Source organism: Thermobia domestica, unplaced genomic scaffold (assembly GCF_964235325.1).
Source record: "Thermobia domestica unplaced genomic scaffold, izTheDome1.hap1.1 HAP1_SCAFFOLD_392, whole genome shotgun sequence".
In the NCBI taxonomy this organism is placed as follows: Eukaryota; Metazoa; Arthropoda; class Insecta; order Zygentoma; family Lepismatidae; genus Thermobia; species Thermobia domestica.
Genome location: NW_027656103.1, coordinates 48,916 through 73,813, shown reverse-complemented (window position 1 = coordinate 73,813; position 24,898 = coordinate 48,916). Strand labels below are relative to the sequence as shown.

The 24,898-nt window shown below is 35.5% G+C and overlaps 1 protein-coding gene across 2 annotated transcripts in view; it reads left to right on the top strand.

Moving 5' to 3' along the window:
* Positions 1-19,013, top strand: part of LOC145676822 (innexin inx2-like) — a 66,164-nt gene extending 47,151 nt beyond the window's left edge. For both annotated transcript variants that reach the window (XM_081747601.1, XM_081747600.1), the window contains exon 3: positions 15,767-19,013. In XM_081747601.1, the coding sequence (XP_081603727.1) occupies positions 15,768-16,943 (1,176 nt within the window). In that variant the 5' untranslated portion in view covers position 15,767 and the 3' untranslated portion in view covers positions 16,944-19,013. The remainder of the gene's footprint in view (positions 1-15,766) is intronic.
* Positions 19,014-24,898: the final 5,885 nt, after the last annotated feature.

Genomic DNA, 24,898 nt, shown 5'->3' with positions numbered 1-24,898 from the left:
GATTGGGCAAAGCAGAACAATTTGGTGTACAACTGACCTGTGAAGAATGGCAAATATTATGTTCACGAATCGACCAAATGAACGATTATTTTCATGATGAGCTAAATGTGACCATAGTCAAATCATTAGGCTCAAATCATGAAGTGGTGATGCGTACAGTCCTCGAAGAGAAGATGGTGCTGTTACGTAAAAAGAGTACATTCCATGTCCCTCGCAACATGGTGTATCTAACGGAAACAGAATGGAACAAATTTATCAACGTATTCCAGTGTGTTAAACATGCAGTGGAAGTGTGCAACAAAACTAGTATATTCCTGAAAAAGTACTATTTTGAAAAATGTGTTATGCATATTGTACAACATGTATCTAGATATTGTGATGGTTGTCAACATCGTTCGTGGGTGCATACATGATAAACAGTTTATTTGTGATCAAATGGACATTGAGTTTCCACCAATTGATATTGCATTAGACCTTAAAAGACTTCAATTGGAATTAAAATTATATGCTAAAGACAAACTAGTGCAAGAAGTTCAAAATACATTGTATCGACAATATCCAGAACCACTATCTGGTATGGATGTATGTGGAGTGTAATAAAATGATCCATTTCAATGAATTGTGTTTTTTTTTCATTTCAAGTACAACCCCATGTTCTGACGTGTACTATTGCACCACAATGTTGCCAGAGGTTTTAGTTCTAAACAGTTCCGGTTCTTTACTAATGAGTGCACAAACTTTAAAAATGTCAAACCAAACTTTGAAACAAAATTTTGAAACGAAAAAATTTGGAAACGAAAAATTCAAACAAAATTTTAAAACGAAAAAATTTTCAAACAAAATTTTGAAAAAGCAAAATTCGAAACAAAAAAATTTTAAACAAAAAAATTTGGAAACGAAAAATTTCAAACGAAAAAAAATTTAAACAAAAAATTTTCAAACAAAATTTTGCAACAAAAAAATTAAAAATTTTCAAACAAAAAAATTTTCAAACTAAAAAAAATTTACGTTTCACGGTTAACCGTCAAACTTTATCCGGTTTTTAACTATTCGATTAACAAATAAACGGTTTTGATCATATTTATCTGTGAGTGCAAAATGTTGAACGAAACCAAGATTTTTATATGTTAAACAAAACTTAAAACTGAATGCAGCAAAGATTTGGAAATCAGCAACCAATCAGATTGCACAAAAGATAGTGATCAGTCAATCAGATTGCACGAAAGATAGTGATCAACCAATCAAATTGCATCAACAATAACTTTGCCAAGGTTGTAGCATGTATTTCCTTAAGACTATGAGTCATAAGATTCAATAAGGTTAGCTATGTATCACTGTACACTACCTCATCAAGGTCAATCACATGGTACATCGTATTGCTTACGTTTATATTTGGTCCATAGGCTGTAATAATCAAAACCAATGACGCATTCTCAAATTATCCTAGAAAGTTTAAATGTACCAATGTCCTGGACTCCTAATCCCATCATAGGTCAATAACTGATCACGTGATCATACTCATATTTGACAATGATTTACCCAATGAATGAGATACTATCCAATTTTAAGAACAATTACCAATTATTAATATGACAATAAGAAATGTACCCCTCCCAAAATTTAAGATTGGTACACAAATACACTTGTGTCTTACGAAAAAGTAATAAATCCTGTAGTTATTCAATAATAAAGCCGTATCAAAAGATAGGTCAATAACCTTTAAATTTTGAGTATTTGGCTATAAGAGGAACACCAATGGGTCCTAGAAAAACGTTTACCGAATTTTGTTATTTGATAATTCCCAAATTTAAAAGGGCACATAAACATATAAAGGTAATAAACCATATAACGTATTAAATATTGGTCAATAACCTCCGAAATTTGATTTTTGGTAGTTCTTTACCCATGAAAGGGAACGATGTGGACCATCCAAATTTATAGTGGTACATATTGAAGACCTGTACGAAGATACCAAATGCTTATATTAAAATATTTTCTAAGACTGAGTGAATGAGCCAAGATACCTCTCTCAAATTTTAAAGGGTGCATCAATGTACCAATGTCTTATGATAGGAAATGAACCTATATACATGACCATATAAACATATACGGTAACAAGACCGCATCAAACGGGATAAATTGGGCCAAAAACCAAACACGTGGTACAACATATTGCTTATGTTTATATTTTGGCAATTTTTTTTTTACTCATGAAAGGGAACGATGTGGACCACCCAAATTTATCATGATACATATTGAAGTCATGTACTATGATAGCGAATGCTTAAATTGGAAAAATTCCAAAATTTAAGGGATTAGCTATGGTACCCCTCCCGGGATGTATCAATCTACCTATGTCTTATGATAGGAAATGGGCCCCTATACATGACCATATAATCATATAAGGTAATAGGACCTCATCCAAGGGAATAAATTAGGTCAAAACGAAACACGTGGTTGTACTAAAATTTGGCAATTTCGTACCCATAAAAGGGAACGAGATGGACCACAAAAATTTATAGTAATATATATTAGGGTCTTATACAATTATACCAAATGTTTAAATTGGTAAATTTCTAAAATTTAAGGGGTGGGCCAAGGTACCCCTCCCAAATTTTTAAAGGGGTGCACAAATGTACCTATTTCTTATGATAGGGAATAGACACCCATACATAACCATATAACCATATAAGGTAGTAGGACCTCATACAAGAGGATAAATTGGGCCAAAAGACCAAACACGTGGTACAACGTATTGCTTACGTTTATATTTTGGCAATTTTGTACCCCTAGAACGGAACGAGGTGGACCACCCAAATTTATCATAATACATGTTATTATCCAGTACTATAATACCCAATGTTTAAATTGGGCAATTTCTAAAATTTAAGGGGTGGGCCAAGGTACCCCTCCCAAATTTTTAAAGGGGTACACAAATGTACCTATTTCTTATGATAGGGAATAGACCCCTATACATAACCATATAACCATATAAGGTAGTAGGACCTCATCCAAGAGGATAAATTGGGCCAAAAGACCAAACACGTGGTACAACGTATTGCTTACGTTTATATTTTGGCAATTTTGTACCCCTAAAAGGGAACGAGGTGGACCACCCAAATTTATCATAATACATGTTAGGGCCGGTACTATAATACCCAATGTTTAAATTGGGCAATTTCCAAAATTTAAGGGGTGGGCCAAGGTACCCCTCCCAAATTTTTAAAGGGGTGCACAAATGTACCTATTTCTTATGATAGGTAATAGACCCCTATACATAACCATATAACCATATAAGGTAATAGGACCTCATCCAAGAGGATAAATTGGGCCAAAAGACCAAACACGTGGTACAACGTATTGCTTACGTTTATATTTTGGCAATTTTGTACCCCTAGAACGGAACGAGGTGGACCACCCAAATTTATCATAATACATGTTAGGGCCGGTACTATAATACCCAATGTTTAAATTGGGCAATTTCTAAAATTTAAGGGGTGGGCCAAGGTACCCCTCCCAAATTTTTAAAGGGGTGCACAAATGTACCTATTTCTTATGATAGGGAATAGACCCCTATACATAACCATATAACCATATAAGGTAGTAGGACCTCATCCAAGAGGATAAATTGGGCCAAAAGACCAAACACGTGGTACAACGTATTGCTTACGTTTATATTTTGGCAATTTTGTACCCCTAAAAGGGAACGAGGTGGACCACCCAAATTTATCATAATACATATTAGGGTCCAGTACTATAATACCAAGTGTGTAAATTGGGCAATTTCCAAAAGTTAAGAGGTGGGCCAAGGTACCCCTCCCAAATTTTTAAAGGGGTGCACAAATGTACCCATATATTATGAAAGGTAATGGACCCTTATATACGACCATATAACCATATAGGATAATAACACGTCATCAAAGGGGATAAATTAGGTCAAAAAAACCCGAAATTTGACTTTTTGGCAATTTTTTACCCATAAAAGGGAACGATATAGACCCCCAATATTGATTAAGGTACATACTATGGTCCTAGGCTACCACACCAAAATTTTTAGATTTGGCAATTTCCAAAATTTAAGGGAGATGGTCCTAGGTACCCCTGCCAAAATTTAGGGGGGTGGGTCATGGTACCCCTGCCAAAATCTAAAAGTAGTGGTCCTAAGTACCCCTAGGTCATTGACCCCGGGGCACGTAACCCAAAATATGGGCGCCGGGCGCCAGGGGGCGCAAAATTTTGGCGGCGGCGGGCGCCCCCTTGGTCATTAACCCCGGGCCACGTAACCCCAAAAATGGGGCGCCCGGGGCGAAAAATTTGGCCTCGGCGGTGGGCGCCCCTAGGTCATTGACCCCGGGTCACGTAACCCAAAAATGGGGCGCCGTTCGCCCGGGGCGCGAAATTTGGCGGTGGCGGCGGGCGCCATGCTCCAGGGGGCGGCAAAAATGGCCTCAAGTCCCGCGATTACTACTCACATCCGATTACATTCCAAGGAGTTGTTTTTCTGCTTGACACGGGCATTGCTTTGGGAAGGAATTTATTGATCGTTATGAATCATGTTTGTTGTAAACGGATGTTTGAAACTCAAGGAATAGACAAAACAACATGATATCATCACTGTATATATATATATATATATATATATATATATATATATATATATATATATATATATATATATATATATATATATATATATATATATATATATATATATATATATATATATAGGTAGGTAGAATGTTTAGATCTCTGTTCAAATCGTTATATTATAAACAGGAAAATCGTAGCTCCATATGTACTTCTGGAAAGAAAGATTCTTTAAAAAAAAAAATAAGTTGTCTTTTCTTCTTTCAACATTAACTGTTCTACTAGTTGTGTAACAGAAGAATCAATTTCGTACATATTCATATGTTGATACACAAAATACAATATAGAATCTGGAGGATCCGGGAGTATTTAGATTATTTACATAAGATTTTAAAAGTAATTGTTATAACTACGCGACTGTCTTATTGTAAGATGAGAATATGTGCTTTTTAAGAACAGTAATTTAAAGTTCTTATTCCCGGTGGGGAAACTCAGTCGAGAAAGTGTAAAAAGCTTTTACAAGCCAGCCATCCTGAATAAGGTTTTCATGGGTTTTCCTCATTTACACCACAAATGCCGGAGTGGTACGTAACTTGTAAGTCCCAGACCGCTTCCTTCCTTCCCTTTCCCCGTGTTGGGTACACGCCATGGAACGTCATTCCTCATACGTGAGGAGCTTAATGACCATAGATGCCGAAAGCCCAGAAATCTAATTCCTAAATCCTAAAATCCAAATAAATCCAACTGTACTGCGGAAAACATATGATGTGTTCAGTTCACAAGGGAATCAAGTCCAGGTTTGGTGATTCATCTTAAAGCTCTTTATCTGAAACTCCTTTCGGAGCTCAAAAGATTTATACACAAATGTTGTAAGTATCTCTTCTAATATAAAAAACAGGGTTAACTTTTCTATGTACTGAAGCGTGCATACAACCCAAACTCATGTCTCATTTTCTCTCACTTTGGTAATTGGAATTAATTCCTTTGTACTCTGAGTACTCCATATGTAACAGGAACGCCGCTCGCAACATTACACCTTAACTGAAAAAAAAATTAGCACATACAGAAATTCTGAATAATGTTTTTGATAGCTGACACTGGGAACTGAATTTATACTGAGGCTCGTCTATCAATCTAGTATAATTAATTCACAATATAAATTAAAGTGTGATCGGATCCTACAAACAGAGTGTGTACTTTCAGCGTTAAAATTACACCAATTGATGAATGCTGATTGGTTAATTGGATTGGAGTTTAGCGTCCCTTTCAGTATCAAGTGTATATGAGACGTTGATGTGAAGCTTAACGTGGGATCCAAATCAGGTGGGCTCCTACCTAGAATTAAATCTGGATCTTCCACGCCAAAGGCGTTACGGTAACAATATAGCCAAGAGGAAGTTACGTTGATGAATGTTTAAAAATCTCAGTATGATTTTGGAAGTAAAATCTGACTTTCTATAGATATATGGAACTTCGTTCTCCCAAATCAAAGTTTTTTTCTTTTAATCCTTCTTACGTTCAGCCCTGATAAATATTGTTACTTCGCCGGGAATTAAATGTGTTTATCAGAGGCGAACTCGTTAACAATTAACTTGTGGAAACAGTTTATTGTATAAACGATCTTAGAGTAGAAATGACTTTCTTTTTAAGTTGGAATAGACTCTGGGAGCTTAACTGAGTACTTTGGGAGAGAAGCGTAACGTCTGTCAAAACTAAACTCACTAACTCTTTCAGAGTCGGTGTTTCATATGGATAATGTGCATGACCCAGGGTCGTTTTTTAGTGGTACAAATTTTAAGTATTCCGGATTCATTTCTATGCAGTAGCTATCACCTCATTTTTCTCGCTCCTGAAGGTGGACGTTAACATCCTCTCTATTAAATGCCAAACTTTCGAAACCACTGTGTCAAGAAATTTGCAATTTTTAACAATGCACTTTCCATAATACAGACTATGGATTCGGTGGAATTTCACGAAATTCAATTTTAACTCACGTAAACCAAGTTTTATTTTAATTGTTAAAAGAAATATTTCTGTATTTCGGAGAATAAAACAGAAAATCGTCAGACGGAAAGTTATCCAATTAATAGCACAATCTGTCTTAGATATCTAATGTTTTCAAATATTGTCTAAAGCATTGCATTGTAAAAATAAAAAATAAGACAATAAACTAAATGCCGATTAGAATGGACATTGGGACTAAAAGGGTTAAAAGGGGAAATAAATATTATGAGTTCTCGGAAAACGTCACCCGGTAATCAAAAACTTACCTTAGGAACTGGAAATACTTTTAGAAGTGTTTCCTTTCCATTATAAATGGTTTACATTATCTGACCACTAATTCGGGAACTCTGTTTTAGTATAATTAGTATATTTAATTAAACATCTTTTGCTTGTTCGGTAGCCGCTGGTGCAAGATGATGTTGCTATGGTAAGCGATCATAAGGCTGAACATTGAAAGGAAACCTGCTATGTCCATAAAATAGTTTTATATTAGTATGAAATCCAAAATCAAATACAATGAATATGACCAAGGCATCAGAGCAAAACGTCAATTAATTAAAAAGAACTGCCTCGTCTGACCATATGATATACTGATGTTTTCATATTAAACTTGTTTCTAACTACAGGACCTCAATTTTTTCTGCACTACCCACTAAATATGCAATGTACTGCAAACAGCAAAACACGAGTAAATGACGCGGAATATAATATTTATTCACGATAAATTCATATAATATTTTGTAATTACACAGTCAATTATCCAATCAAATAGAAGCCAATCTTCTTCAAAATTTCAAAACTTTGCCTTACAATCTCCTCCTGTTCCTTTATAAATGAACCACTGAAATCAAGTTTCCCCCTACGAACGAGCTCTTATTGATAAAATCTTAATTTAAAGAATTTTTTAAAAAATAAAAATATTTGTTACTAAAAATAACCAATACTTCGTTTAATTACGAAAATAAAATGTAGTTATTATTGATATGTATGGATAGAAGGAAAATAAGTGCTCTCTGAGTGATATCAAGTGCAAGAAAACTGGGGTGGAAATTTAGATTTTCCACAAAAGTAGAAACTTTATCGATAAGTTAAGGACTACCATATGAAAATGACGCACGAATGAAGGCGGAGGGACGTTGACGATCAGCGGAACTGAATGTTATGGAGGGATACTTGTTCTTTACACTGATGGCTAAATGACACAGAAACACATTAAAAGACTTATAAAGCATCTAAACCGTATTGGTTCAATTTCTAGATTACACGTTAGTCCCGTTTGACATAGCCAGAAACTTTCAATTTGGGATGTGATTTCAATTTGGGAACAATTTCATGGGTTGTACAACGCATTCTCATACTTTGAATGAGGTCAACCAACAGCTCTTGAAATTGCATCAAACTGTTGCAAATTATCCGCCGCAGGTCATCCAAAGTCCTGAGTGGTAGAATTTGTGTTCCAATCGTGTGCTTAATGGCGTCTCAGACATGTTCAATCGCATTAAGGTTCGGGATATATGGTTACTAATCCAAACATGTGATATCCTAGTGTTCGGTATATTTCTCTGCTACTTTCACCCTGTAAGTATTGTCATAAATTAGACAACTAAGGCCATGGAGCCACTGAGAGGTCACATATATAGTCGCAGAGAAGTGTTCCGATAGATTAAACCCGTCACAATATCCTGCCGATGCAAGCGGTTCAAGATGCTACTGCAGACCATAATGATCTTATTTCATAAAATTTGCGATTCCATAACGTATCTGTGGTCCCAATAGATAAGATAACATTGAAAATAATTATATGCTCTGCAGCAGACTCATCAGAATGAATAGTTGATCCCACTATTCTTTGGCCCAGTCACAGTGGTCTAAAGAACACGTTAGGTGGTTCTAACGGAGTCGTTGTGAGAGTTCAAGTTTAATGTTAAAAATTGCTTCCCATGGTGATTCGTTTACTCTATATTCCTTCGAATGTTTTTGCCTTTCCTGGAATCTTGTTATCCTACAAAATTACACTACGCGCTACATTCAACTCTGCACACACAGATCGCTGAGTATGCTGGATTTCAAGTCTTCCGATTATATGACCGCGTGTACTGTCATCCAGATATTTTCTCTTGTACCATCCTCTATGCTTTTTGTGCATTTAATGTGTGCCTGACAAAGAAAACACTTCGTATCCAACACTTTACTTGCAAGCTTACATTCCATATACCATACCCACTGATTATGAATCACGCTCGGTACGTGTGTCTTCCACTTAATTATAACTAACTAACTAACTAACTCTTTTGGCCTATGGAACCCGGAAGTTCAATACCGCGTTCATAAAAGCTCTCCACTGACTTCAATCCTTAGCTAAATGCATCCAGTTTCTACTTTGTATTCCATTTTAATATTGTCCTCCCATCTGCGCCTGGGTCTTCCTAATGGTCGTTTTTCGATTGGTCTTCCAGTCAAGACTTTGAAAGCGTTTCTACTTTCTTCCATTCTAGCTACATGACCCGCCCATCTAAGCCTCCTAGACTTGACGCCCCTAACAATGTTGGGTAAGCCGTATAAATTATGTAGTTCCTCGTTATGAAGTTTCCGCCATTCCCCTTTCTTGTTCCTCTTGGGTTCGAATATTCGTCTCAGGATCTTGTTCTCAAATACTTTCAGTCTATGTTCTTCCCTCAGAGTAAGAAACCATGTTTCGCAACCATACAGTACAATAATTTACGTTATTTGTATGAGGTATGATGTGGTACTTTCTTGTATCCACAAAACTTTTTTTTTCATATGTCTCTATCAGTAAGAAGCAAATCCCTTAACTTCTTGACATGAAGTATCTTACGAGAAATGTCCCTCCCTGAACTTGCTACTGAATGACACAGCAGGGATAAAAACTGCTCTTCACATTTTACAGGAACAAAGAGATTGGGAGTAAATGAGTGTTTAGATTGTTTGTCAGAATAAGTGAAATAAATTGTATCTTACGGCCTCGCCGCTGGAACGAAAGTTCAAACAGTTTTGTGAAAGGAAGTCAATTGTTATGCAACCAACAATTCCATGACGTTGTGCAGTTTGCATAACATTCGCACATAAATAATTCCACCATACATTCCTCTACATAGGGAGCAGCAGTAAACGATATGGGTGGGTGTGAAAACGTTCCACTTTCCTCATTCGTCTTTCTTATTTCAAATAAATGCAAAGTACAACAAGCTTATACGTTATAGAGACTTTCACAAAATCAATATTAAGAGCTTTCCACTGTCCAGATACCATTTTCACATTGCAGCAGACTAAACCTCACTCATTGTGGCCCAGCGTAGCGAAGTCGCTAACTCTCTCGCCTTAGTTGCGAGCGGTCCCGGGTTCGTTTCCCGCTGGGAGCACTCGGTCGAAAAAGTGTAAAACGCTTTTTCTGGCCAGCCACCCTGAATGAGGTTTTCTTGGGATTTCTTCATTCACACCAAGCAAATGCCGGGGTGGTACCTAACTTATAGGTCCCAGACCGCTTCCTTCCTTCCCTTTCCTCGGATTGTGTGCTCGCCGAGGGCGTCATCTCTCAAAACGTGACGGGCTAAATGGCCATAGATGCCGAAAGCCCAGAAATCTAAATGCTAAATCCTAAAGCTCACTCATTACACAGCTAAATTAAATAAAATCAAATAAAAATATATTTACGTGTATCTTTGTTAGTAAAAGAATAGAAAAAATTATCATTTTTAAATATCTATTTTTAAATTAACTTTTAATTTTTTTACTCTATTTTTTATTTACTTTGCCCTAATTTACATGTACTCTGTATGCTACTATTATTAGGAGAGTGCGTGTCATAGTTAGGAGACAAAGAAAACAACACTTAAAATCTTCTACTTAAAAATTTATTTTTTTTATTTATAGAACATAAATAAATATAATGTAGCAATAGGATTTGAAAACTATTGATTATGATATTATTGGCAAGAAATGTTATATCATTTGTGCAATAAAAACTATTTTTCTCCGAATTTCTCGTAAACTCTACATGAGAATTTGCTCTCAAGAGAGCCTTATGTTGTTCCACTCGTTGTGATATATATCGATTTCTGTTTCGACTCATCTTTGGATATAACAGTTAAATACAATGTATAGTTTTAAGAGTAGATCGTAATGTTCGTCTATATCTCATTAACAGTTCTCTGTGTTGTCATATTGTAGTACTACAATAAAAACCTTGTTGTGAATGTACTGCAGCATATTACAACAGATTGCATTGTTATTGTTCTCCAACAATTTTTATGTTTACAAGAACATGCTTCTCTGCATTTTGTCGAAAACTACACATGATGATTTACAGTTGGTAAAGTCGTGTTGTTCCACTTAGATCTATCGGTTTGTATGTGACTCATATTTTGTTATCTTTTCTTGTTAAATGCAAAGGCATTGTTAAGAAAATATTATGCATTAGAAATACGCATATATTCATTGTTTTTACATAAAGGTAACCAAGACTTGTTCTGTCGCTTTTTCACCCACCTCTTCAAACATCAATATGTCACCTTAGACGTACCTGAAAGATCCTTATCATCGTCCACGACCTTCTGCCAACATTCTGGAAGGCCATGGATTTCGTCGGGGTAGAACGTAGTGGGCCGTGAAGCGAAGAAGGTATGAAGTGTATTTTTCACCTCTACTAGCGATTTCAACAGACTTCCTCTAAGACGATTGTCCAAGGAATGGAACAGGTGATAATCGGACAGTGCAATGTCCGGGGTGTATGGCGGGTACAATAGTGTTTCTCATACAAAGCGTAGAATGGTGTCCTGGGTCATCCTCGCTACGTGAGACTTAGCGTTTCCTTTAACAGGACGATCCCTTTGCGATTCAGAACTGCTGGCTCCAGAGTTTTGAGTTGTGTTTTTTTTACATGAGTCAACTGTTGACAGCACACAGTTGCATTGATGCTCTGACCAGCTGGTAGCAGTTTCCGATACACGATGCCGCGAGTAGTCTACCAAACACACAGGAGGACCGTCTTCTGGTGCAGTAGTGGTTTCTGCTGTTTCGGAACCGATTTATGAGATGGCAACCAATGATGACGGCACCATGGAGCTTTGTACAGCACCCATTTTTCATCACATTCAACACCCTGTCCAGAAATTGCTCCTTCCTCAGACAACACTGCAAAGAAACACACATGTCCGCTCCTGTTCTCTTCTGCTCCGGAGTCAAATCATGTGGGACACATCAACTTAACTTGATACAGCTTGGTGCTTTACAAGTTGATGAATTTGCTGCCGAATGGTTTTTCCACTCACACTGAATTGTAGTCCCAATTCCTCACAGGTTTGCCCACTGTTCGCCTCAATTGCTTCCTGAAGATCTTCATTTTGTACATGTGTCGATCTTCCGGAGCGTGGTTGGTCTTCGAGTGTTTCGTCACCGTCCTTAAACTTGTTAAACCACCACTGCACTGACCGGATAGTCAGGACACCCTCGCCAAATACTTGGCATATCATCCACCCCGATGCAGCGACGTTTGACCCCAGTTTGAACTCGTAGAGCATAATTCCCTTATGACGTTCTGTGGAGGTCCCATGTTCAATCTGTTCTTACGCAAGTTCACGGTGTAACTGAACTGCCACAACCAGGTAATATGTTGGATATACCCACACCACCAACTGACCTAACAGTTATCTCCATTCGCATTCAACTCACGGTGTGAGGCCCAATTGGACACAGACCTCCACAAAAAGCGACAGACCTTTCTTGGTTACCTTTATAGTACCGGGCTATCAAATGTCAAGGGCTATGGGCCGACCCCATTCTGAGTAAACATGCCAAAAACTGAAAGGGAAGAAAATTGTGGAAGAGAGATAGTTTTGAATCTAAAATGGTAGAGAGTTTCCCCGATTGCTCCAACCACTTGCACTCCACACTGGTAATGCGTGCTGTTATACATGGATCGTTCAATATATGTTTTCGTAAGCTAGAAAAATATTTATTTTTTAAGATACATGTGTAAATTATACATACATTTATAGGTGGTTCTTCCTGCTATTGTCCAAACCAATTGCAAAAAATCAAAACTCTGCTATTTAGCACCCTCCTCACATTGCGCTTCACTTCTTCATCTCTTTTGAAACGTTCACCTTGCAATGCAGACTTTATCATCGGAAAACGATGGAAGTAACTCGGCGCTTAATTGAGGCTGTACGGAGAATAGGACAGCTGTTCCCACCTTAATTCTTCAATTTTGTGTCTTTTTAGCGTGTTGAGTATGTGTGGGCGTTATCGTCAAGAAGAAGAGATAAGGTCGCTTATGTCGAATTTTGTTTCCTTGAAGAAGAGTTCAGGTTCGACATAAGCGACTTGGTTTCCTGTGACCTGGTGACGAATAAGTGAAGCTGAATGTAAGAAAAGTGCTAAATAGCTAGAATCGATTTTTGTAAAGGGTTAGGACAACGTGCAACAGTAAAACAAATGCCTGAATCACAATGGGGAGTACGTGGAGAAGTGAGGCAGGATCCACGTACACATGCATAAATAGTTTACAAATGTATTTTAAAAATAATATTTTTACAGCTTAGGGAAACTTATATTGGACGACCCACGTATGAAAAAGCAACATTTGCAGTTCGAACGGAACGGAACGACACGCGAACATAATAGGAAAAAAATACATAAGCACATTGTTACGCGAGATGAATCTTGAAATTCACGAATCCGTTTTCTAACAATGCTTTACTGTTGGTATGATGAAACTCTAAGAGAATAACCTCCCTGAACTGGCGAAGTTGCTTCTTCATTTGACATAAAGTGGATTCCAAGAGGCTACGGCATTTGAAAGAATTCACTTTTTGTAGATTGAAAATTATTTCCAACAATTTTCCTCTGTTTTTAATTTCTTTACTCATAACGAAGCTGTTCCAATTCCCGAACTTTTGATACACCCGTTAGTTTATAACAAACACTACCAAGGATCAATACTGTTGTGTGATATTACGTCATCGGATTCATACTAATATACCTTGATAAGGAAAAGATAGTCGATTAGTCATGAACTTATTTCCAATGTAATAACTAAGTACTTGAATTACAGAAGCTGTTTGAACTTAGAAGTAATTATTAAGTATGTCTCACTGTTAGAAGTGTGTGTGTCACTGTTAGGGAAACAAACAATAATATGAGGGTAATTTCAAAACTTCTGAACACTGAAAGATGTTATGGAAGTAAATAAATTATTGTACAAAATACCTTTACGAGCCTTCAATATACCTCCATTCTTGCTTATGAAAGCTTCCCAACGTTTTGTTAAATTCTTACACTAAAATACAAATGCTGAACAAAACAACGTTTTATTATAAAATAAGAAATAATAATTGTGACAGTTTCGGATATCTAACATATCCTTCTTCATACACTATCGAAAAATCAGACACTATTGAATATATCAAAGCTAGTATGAATCAGTTAGTTATTGGTAAATTCTGTATTCCGGATAGGGCATCTTCATTGCAGAGCTGTCTGATCACTCAGATCACCTCACTAAAACCTTCCTCTATTGTATCGAAACGTTTTCCACGGAGTCGTTCCTTCAATTTGGGAATCGAATCAAAATCTGTTGGGCTCACATCAGGACCATATGATGGGTGGGGAAGTATCTGAGTGAAGACATGCTTTTTCCTCTTCACTCAAATCATGCGGAACCAATCTGTCAGCGATTTTTATCATCTTTAACTTTTCAGTAATAATACTGTAAACTGAAGTGACAGACATTCTGGCCTCATATGCAATTTCCTAATGTTTTTAGTCAATCCTCTCTCAAAATATCATTCACAATAATCTCTTAGGTGTAGTCTGTTGCAGTTGATGGTCTTTGACTTCCTGGGTTGTCCGCAGTGGGTTGTACGCACACATGAGCTTCACGGAAACGATCTGACCACCGTGATACAGTACTACGATCCACTACACTATTTCCACAAACCTTTCCTAAAACATTGTAAATTTCAGTTGGATTTTTTCCACGTAGAATTTCGATTTTGATGTAGAAACGCTGGACACTATAAGTAGTAATCCGACCTCAATCAGGTTCAGCTTCCATTTCAACACTCAATTTCTCACAATACAGCCACACAAACTAGCAAGCACAGACACAACCGTCAAGCCCAAAAACTCTGACTCATAACTGTCATAAAGTTGAACTTGATCACACCACTCAAATTGTTGCGCATGTGCTCTGTGCAATACTTTTGAAATATCCTTCGTACATAAAGTTCGTTATTGAAAAGTGCATTTTCTTACATATGCAATTCTTAAATAATCAAGCCATCTGTTCCAGCAGAATAAAAACTATCAGTTATATTAATGGCGAACGATATACAAATTAGCGTCAGAGGTTTGCGTCGATTTTCTCGAACATTACACATGAGAATTTAAACCTGCCATTTTGATAAGTTGGATGGGATCTGTAGACTAATACATGTCTCCTCTTTGTACATTATTTTAGTTAAATAGAAATTAATTTAGAGTTAATCATTTTTTGATATATTTCGTTAACCATACTTTGTGTACTGTCATCTTGCTAGAGTCATTGTAATATGCTTGATAAGGGTAAACTTTAATTTTGTCTTAATAGATGGCGTGGATATCGTGTTGAGCCAGTTTTCTTTTTATTTTTACAAAAAAAAACTTTCTTGATTTCCTCGAAAACTACGCATGGCAATATACACTCACCCATATCATTTTGGTTATCTAGATTAATTTATATCGATTGGTGCATAACTCACTTTTCGACATTTCTTTTCCTTTTAATCACTAATAACAACGTAGAACTTAAAATCCAATAGCCAAAGACTGTTTCTTTAACTGACGCTATTTTATCCTTGCTTGTTACTTATGGAATTGAAACTTCCTAAAATCTCGGGAACAGATGTGTTGGCGAGTTGTATTTCTATGCGCAGTAGCAAGCCCCGTCCTCACATTTCTCACTGCAACCTGTTACAAGCATTCTTCAATAGGTGATCGAAGTGTGCAGAGCTCAAATGTAATTATTATTTTTTTTAACCTGTGTGGAATATTAGAATTCCATTACTATTATTATTATTTCCAATAATTCATAGTTGATTTTCTTTGTTATTATTTAGATAATTTGTTATGATCATTTATAAGATCATATAATTTTGTTACTTTCTTATTTTTGCAGGATGATACCTCAAATTAAGATGGCGTTGAAGAAGTTATTGACGGGAACCCGTAACTTCTATAGGATCATCTTGTTGAACAAGATATCTACGGATAGCATCTGCTTTCGATTACATTATAAGTTAACAACTGGACTTTTCTTCTTCCTTTGTCTTTTGGTGACTGCCCATCAATTCGTTGGAAATCCCATCGTCTGCATCCAAGATGAGAGTTCTCCAATTCGTCAGTCGGTGATAGACACATATTGCTGGATCAATGGCACCTTCAGGCATGGAACAACAGCAATTCATCCAGAAGCAGTTGCTTCCGCACAAAATGACAAAGTTCGTTATCATTCTTACTATCAATGGTTTCCGCTCATCTTATTCTTCCAAGGCATGCTCTTCTATATCCCGCATTACTTCTGGACCATCCTTTCGGATAAGAAGCTGAGAAGATTATCATCTAGAATGCGGGATTTGAACGTGGATGAATCTTCTAAGAACCACGAAAAGAAGATAAAGAAAATGGTTAAAAGCTTTATTTATTGTTGCGAAAACGTTAAATCTCTGGTTTATTATTACTTTCTTTGTCTCAGCCTCAACTTCATAAATGTTCTCAGTAATCTCTATCTCATCAATGTATTCCTCGGCGGAGAATTCATCAATTATGGCTTAGATATGATCAAGATTTCCAACCAGGAACCCAATAACAGGATCGATTCCATGTCTTCCTTCTTCCCACTAGTCACTAACTGCGCTTTTAGGAAATATGGCGATTCAGGAAGCATCCAGGTCCACAATACCATTTGCATTTTACCACTAAATGCTGTTAACGAGATGATCTACATTTTCATCTGGTTTTGGCTAGTATTGCTACTATTAATCACCGTTCTTGACCTCGTTTATGAGCTGATCATCATATCATTCTATTGGTTGCGTTCGAAGGTATTCAAGTATAGGTTCATACTATCCGACCGTCGAAATATCATGGAAGTACTACCCTGGATATCCTACACCGAGTATTACTTGTTCCAGTTCATACGACAAAATGTTGACCGCAATATCTTTGAGAAGTTTATTCTGGAACTAGAACGTCGTTTTCAGAAAAGGAAATCTGGAGGTACCCAGGCTGAAGGGCCTTACGCAGAGGAAGAGTCTTCCGACTCGCAGGAAGAGAACGGAAATTGGCAGGTATAAATCATTTGCTTTACACGATAACGGGAAACAGAATTCGGTTGAAATAGAAGCCTAGTTTTAGAGCTAGTACCACACAAATTTATTATTACTTTACTACGATTTAAAGGAAAAGTAGTACATTTTACAAGAAAGAACAAAGAAACATTTTACCTTTTATGCTGGCTGCAGTAACCATAAATGATTGAAAAGAATGGAGTATGTTGCTCATTTTTTTAAAAATATTGTTTCTTTAATATGAGTTTGAAGACGTAAACTTTAGAATCTGGCTGCAGATAGAATTAATAAAACATTAGAGATACATATCATTTAACTGTTTGTTTAGTTATTGAAAAAACGTTAAAAGAATGTCTTGTATTAAGTCTTAATAGATTTGTGTGATGGGATCATTGTTTACCAGTTTTATGAAAGAATATTAAATAACAGTAATAATGATAATAATCGCAATTATGGAATCACATGATTGATCATTGGCAATATTTGTTTTTTTTTTTATTATCTCAAATGTCAGCCTTATTTAATACTTGCGTTCTAATATGTTGATGAAAAAAGTAATTTTTATTTCTGGATTTGTAATCTGTGTGTGCACTCATTAGAATACTATCATCTTCTTTTCTCATATTATATTATTTACAACATCTAAAGCATATGAACCTCTAGGGACGCTTTCTTACTGCTTTGAATTCAATTCAGTAAATGTATTAGTTTGATTAGAAACTCGCACGCCTTATTATAATGTTTCCTCCTTACTTTCCTAGAATTCGTGGTTTATCTTATCATACATGACTTAGTGGTTTATTTGCTTAGCTTTCATAATTCTATTGAATAGTTAATCTCTAATAACTCTTTTCGTCACTCACAGTTCAATTGATATGATAAGCAAATTCCTATGTCCGTTTTTTTATTCATTATTGTAGTCTAGGCTACAAGTCATCAATAATTGCCTAGCCTAAACTAGGTTTCTATAATTTCTGTATTAAGTTTGTGCTACAGGGAGCAATGATAAGTTTAGAGTTATCACTTCAAACAAAACACATGAGCTTAAAAGTTTGTACGAAAGTTTCAAATTATTTTATTGGTTATGATCTTATAAGTAGAAAGCTTAGCAATTTTGTGTTATTAAAGTTTCGATATATATTTATCTGATGATAGAGAAGAAACATTGTGGATTATATTTGTCACATATTTTAATGCAGTAAATATTCTGAAGCATTAAGTTAATTTTAAAATGATATGATAAGTTCCAATCAGTGTTATATTTGTGTTATTGTAGATTTCAGATGTATAACAGAATTTGACCGTTAAAATTCCTCAAGATGAAATTGGTTTCCTTGATTAACCTTAAACTATTACACTTTTAAAAGTGATGTCTTATAAATAGAAAAAAATATTTAACAATTTCTAAATTTAAGCTGTAGTTTAAGTTGACGTAGATTCAATATCTCATTATTTAAACATTTTCACAAGCTTGTTTAGGAAGAAACAACTAAATTTATATAACATTTGCAAGTTTATTTTTGAGTTTCAACTCCTTTGTAAAAATTGTGAAATTAAATTAAAAGTTTTGAAAGCTAAAGCACTAACTTCTTGGTGGAATAAATCATAGAAAAAAGGTTTCCAGATTTTGCTTTTAATATTTAGTGAATTTTTAAAATGTAAACAATATGTACATAAAAGAACATAAGCGTATACTTTTTTGTAATACTCAAAAATTCTTCAGTAGAATCGAAGCAAAATTTTCATTTCATGAAAGAGAAGAGTTGTTGTGAATTGTAAATTAATATTTGTTTGAAAAAATGAAATATTCAATGCTTACTTATTATATATGTATTAAAATAATGCATTCAAGTTTCATATTTGTTACTTCCGAACTACGTATTGGTAAGAAGATATGCTTTAATAAATATTGGTATTCAATAATTTCGTTATACTTTGTTAAATGCTTTAATAGCAAAACCAAGGTGTTCCATAAGAATTGTGCTTCCATTTAAACTTAAAATAATGCTTTTAAATTTCATTCTTACTACGATCTAGCTCTTTTGATGTATTCACTAAAAGTACATATGGACATTTGTACAACTTTCCGGTGTATTCGTTGTAAAATTTCAGAATAGAATGCATTTTAATATGAGAATGAACAATAAACTAATTCATATGGTACTGAACAATGAAGTTTGTCAAACAGCATTTTGCGTAGTAACTCAGTTTGGAACCTTTATGTACTTTTATACATTTCCATGATATTTAAACATTTATGTACTTTCGTGTAGTCGTGATACTCATTCATTGAATAAAGTTTGTTTCAAGTGTCTTTAAGGATAATATCTTTACACTAAGAGGAACTACCCAGTTTTAAAAATTGAAATAAGTGCATGATCTATCTGAACGTTGCAAAATACACTTTCAAAAGTAGTAAACATCATTCATTTATAGTAAGTGTTATTATGTTTTAGGTTTAATGTCCCACAAATATGCATCGAATGTTATGATGATAATGAAATAATTAGTGGAATGAGTAAAGTACGAGGGAATGGGAGATAATTAAGAAAATTCACCACACGGTGTTTGTACACGATAGTGCGAGCTGGATCCTGACGCAGGAGAAGTGCGCACTACCATTAAGACACCGCGGCCATGCACCATATCCAGTTTCAGACGTAAACTAATATATGTTCTCAAGTTTTATCTTTATGTTGGAGGAATGTTACAATCCTGTGACTCAAAAAATGTGTATAGATATTTGGACAACAAGTGTCCTCCTGCGATTAGTCTTAACTGAGTCATCGGCCTTATGTTAGTTGGAATAAAAATTACAAATTACAAGTGTTAGGTAAGAACACGATCTAATTTTATGTATAAATTTAATTATGGAATGAATGAAAACTTACATCAATGAGTACATATCATGAAAAAGAATTCCTTCAAGTTTTGTTTCATGTTGGTAGACTTCAACGTGAGATCCTGTGTGGCCCTGCACACGTCGAGAGGATATTCTACTTCTCACCACGTATTCACCAACATTTCAGGTGTAACTGTCCCAACCGCCGCGACGATTCTTTCCCGTAAATGATTTATGTCTCTGGACTTTTTACTGTACACAACGTTTTTTATGCGGCCCCAGTTTTCACAAGCCAAATAACACACTGCGCATTCTGTTGCGTAGTACACATTTTTGCTAAGTTGCTCTGCACTGCACGCCTGCCAAGACTGAACTGAACTGAACTGAGGAAACAGGGAAAAAAAGAGCACTGGTGCCGTCTCAAGGTCAAGCAGACCTGCCAACTGCAGGGGAGCCAAACTTGGAGAGTTGATGAATCAAACACCACAAACTAGAATAGTGTATGTCACTTTGTACAGATTCTAGGACACACTAAGGCTAGGGAGTTCTTTTTCAAACACACTGTATAACCCTAAAACATGATTATCGTAATACTATTGGTAATAATTCTCTTTTCAATGAAAGTTTTTATCTAATTCCTTAACGTTGCTAATAAAAGAAAGCGATATCTCTCCAATTCCAGAATGCCGTGGTAAGATCAAAGAGATTTTAAAAAATGTGGAACAAAGTATAAAATCTAATAATAATATCCTTATTAATATAAACTAACGTTGCATTTCCAAGTTCACTACACTTAGTCATAAGCCAGCACTTGTCGCTTGTTTGTGGGTCTTCTTTTCCAATTCAGTTGATGAAGCAAGTAGTCCTTTGTCTATTTGCTTGAGCTTCCGAACACTACAAGAAAATGCATTTATGATAGTTTAAAACCTGTTTTGCACAAATATTTTTCTGAATACTTTATCAAAACAAATGTGATATAATTTGTTTTTAATGGTGCATCTAATATGTTGGGTAGAGTTTCTGGATTGGCTACAAAGTCAAGGGAAGAAAATGAAATGAAATCTTTAAGTTTTACGTCCCACGGATATGCCGGTAAAAAATCAAAGGAAGAGTTTCCAGAACTGATAGTGTGGCACTCTATTATACACCGTTTCGAATTTACAGTGAGTGACTTTATTTCAAAAATGTCTAAGATTAACAACGTAAAAATATTTTTGGCAAACTTTATGTTTTATATAATACTTAACCTTAAACAATAAATATCAATTGCAACAATGTGCTTCCAATCCAGGTATAAATATCCAAAGTGTTTGTAGAATTCTTGGTATAAGGTGGATTGCATAAAGTTTTCAATCGGTTAAAACTGTGTGGACTAATTTTTCTCGCTCTTGTATGAAATTTTCAAGATGCTTCTACTGATTATGCAAGGAACTCCAAAGAAAGAAAGCAGTACAAAGGATTGATGTACAGGGAAGCAGATCTAAATTATCTTCTGAATATGTGTTTGATGTTGGATACACAGATCAAACTAGAAGTATTATCCCTTCACCTACAAAAAGAGAGATAACGGTTATTTAAGATCACAAGCTCGTAAAGCAGTGACGGCTTTAGCGGGTAGGCCGGGTAGGCTCGGGCCTACCCAAAAATTTTGAAAACTATATAAACGCTAAAAGACACAATAAACAGTAAATATATTTTCCACTATTGATATTAATGATATATATAATTATTTAACAAATACCATCAACCACTACTGTAAAAGAATTTCCTATTGTCATTAATCAATCAAATGTGTATACGTATCCTTAAGTGAGGGAGTGTTCTTAACAAAAATTAAAATCCTAAAGCCATCTATGTCGTAAAGTAAAAAAAAAAAAAGAATGTCACTCATTGTAGGCTTTTACTGGTGAATATTTTGAAATGCCAGCATAAGGAATTCTGTGTAAAATTCCTGTTAAAAAATGTGAAGCTACATGGCCTAGGTAGAGTTCAGATAATAGACGGATAAACCTTTTATAACCATCTGGAATGTGAAATGGAAAAACGAATGTTAGAACTCAATGTGATAGATCTTCTTCAATAAAATCTGCAATATTTGCTATACTGTGTGATGAGCTACTATTAAACTTAGAAGCTTTAGATACAATAAAAAATCTAATGCTGCGAACAGAGACGTTTCCTTTGCTGATGGGAAAATTAGATTTCCTTGTCAAAAGATTGGAATCGATTCGAGAACATCTGTTAAAACGTTTAGACAGTATGTGAGTGATGGCATTGTTCCAGATGATCCGCGACCGATTATGAAATCAATCTGTAATCACATACTGTAATCATATCAATAGCTGAATGTGAAAGATCATTTAGTGTTATGAATATCGTATTATCAGCTGTAAGGAATCAACCTAAAGTGCCTTCTGTAAAGCCAACTTGATACTACTTGTTCCTCCGATGGAACAATTTAAGCCAGAAAATAATGTGGAATTCTTGCTTGGAAAGGGACTTAGAAGCTCAGGTGATGTCCACGGAGCCAAAGTAGAGTCCAATCTCCAGGGATGAAGCTATTATAAAGAACCTTAAACAAAAAAAAAAAAACTTTCTAGTAAGTTGCTCAAAAGTTTTTTACATATATTTTTCCATTATATTTTGCATTTTATATTTTGATGTTTTTCTCTTGTGTATTTGTGTATGTGTGTGTGCGTGTGTGTGTGTGTGTGTGTGTGTGAGTGTGTCTTCTTGCACATAAATGTCGTGTCCTGACGGACGGACATAGGGATTATTTGCTCTTAGGAGAATCCGGAGAGTCTGGAATACCCATCAATCGAGTGTGAAGTCTGGAAGTTTTTCCGCGGGAAATTGTTTTAAAATTGTTAACGTAAGAAAGTCGCTTTTGAGCATTTTCGTTTATAGCTCTCTATACTGCAACATAAGCAGATTTTTTTTTATTTTTCTCAGAAAGTTGGGATGATGGTAAAGCCTTTCCATACCGCCCGTAACTACGGAGAAGCTCTCAAATGATTTTCAGTCATTAAGCAAATGGGAATTCAATCTTGTAGGCAATATATTCTCACAGTATTTCAACATTTAAATAGCCAACATGTAAAGTCAAAATCATAATAAAACGTACGCCTCCCCTTTTTCTCACTTCGGACAATGTTCCGGTTGTCTCTAAACCTGAGTTTGTTTTTCATCGCAGTCGTTTTTTTCATGGAACACTAATACCAGTTTTAAAGGAAACCAAACCGCTTTTGAAACGATAGAAAATCGAACCAATTTTAAAATCGAAACAGGTTTCGATAGAAAATAGGGAAAGTTTTCAATAATCCGTCCTTTTCGTAGTTTTCAAAAAAAAGCAAAAAATTGTGTGCCCAGCACTAGCTAAACATCTATCCCATCATTGCTTAAAAAATTCTATCCTCAGATGCGACAGAATTTCGGAAGACAGAAATTTAAATAATGTGGATATGAGTTTCTAATTAACTCCTTCCACTGATTATGATAGATTCCATAATTTTCAAGCTATATAGCTTTCAAGTTGTTTTTAAAATCGTTATTCGCAGCTTATAACTTGGGAGGGAAGAGACACATTCTCCATCGCATTTTTCGTATTCCCCATTCTCTCTGTGTAATGGATATTGCCATGGTTATCAGTTTTCTCAGCTCCGATATAGAGAAGATAATTTGAAAGTAATATTGGATGCCACCAGAATTACCCATTGTTCCAACGGGGAGGATGAGTTTTATGCAATATACAGGGTGGCCCAAAAGTAGGTATACAGTCCCGTACTGATCAGCTCACTGTACTATATGTCATTTCTAAAAGGTAGATCTAGTATCTTTATTATTTGTTCTTAACGTCTTTTTACTTATAACTTAACTCCGGAACAGCCAAAGCAAATAAATCCATAATCTAGAATATTATATTTGATCAATGCAGGGGTGTATAGGTACTTTTTGGCCACGCTGTATAAATAAGAAATAGCAACGCCTTCGGCGTTGTTCCTCTCAAGATAAGTGGAATAAATAAATATAGAAGAGCAATGCCTCCGGCCTCCAGCTTCTGTTTCCTTTTTTTTCTTCTCTAAACTTGAATTCAAATATGACCGTGGTTGTCATCAATCAGTTTATTGACCCTGAAAACTTTGGATTCGACCTAATATCGGCTATTTTGGACTTATTCGCCCCACCATCTTTCTGACAATGGAGTAAAACTTGGAATGGAACAGTGTTGGATGTGTCACTCATTATTCGTCTCAGTGACACCGAAAACTTCGAATTTCACACTAATATCGATCATATTTTACTTGTTATCTTTCGCGGTGTCCGAAGCCCCCCCCCCTCCTCCATGACGATATGGTGTAAAGTTGAACTTAAATTGCATTAGAAGTGTTATTATTTATCTCAGCGATCTCGAAAACCATGAATTTTATTAATGTCTGGCTTCTTGGGTATCTATAATCTTCGTTTATACACTCCGCATAAACCCCGACTGTAAATCTAAAAAAGGTCAAGGTTCGTATGCGGCTAGATCTGGTAAAGATGTATTTGTGTACAACGTTCGGTCGTTCTGTGTCTTTTTTTTTTTTTTTTTTTTTTTTTTTTTGAAAAACTTATAACAGATAGACAATTGCAAACACACACACACACACATAATTAATTAGCTCCTGGCGTAAGTATACATGAGCTTATAGTTTCACTCCAGATGTGAAACCAGAGAAAGCCAAACCGGATTTTTTTTTTTAATTCTCCAATAATTTTTCCTCAATTTAGTCTTGCAGGCATTAGTATCTGATCGAATTTTGCTCGTAACTTCAGGGTCAGGAGGTAAGAATAATTTCTGTACGCTATGAATAGGTTTCTAAATCTTCAGGTGTAAAAGAATTGTCTACGTATCAGTAGCGGCTCGATACCATAATCTGAGGTAGTTCTGCACAGTTTGTTTTTTGTATATTAAATTTCCCTTTTTCAGCAATTAATTATAAAATGTACACGAACCGCATATCTTTTAGCACTAATCGTTATACGTAAATGACAATTATAATTGAAATTAACAAACATATATATATATATATATATATATATATATATATATATATACAACTTTACTGTATCGCAACCAAAA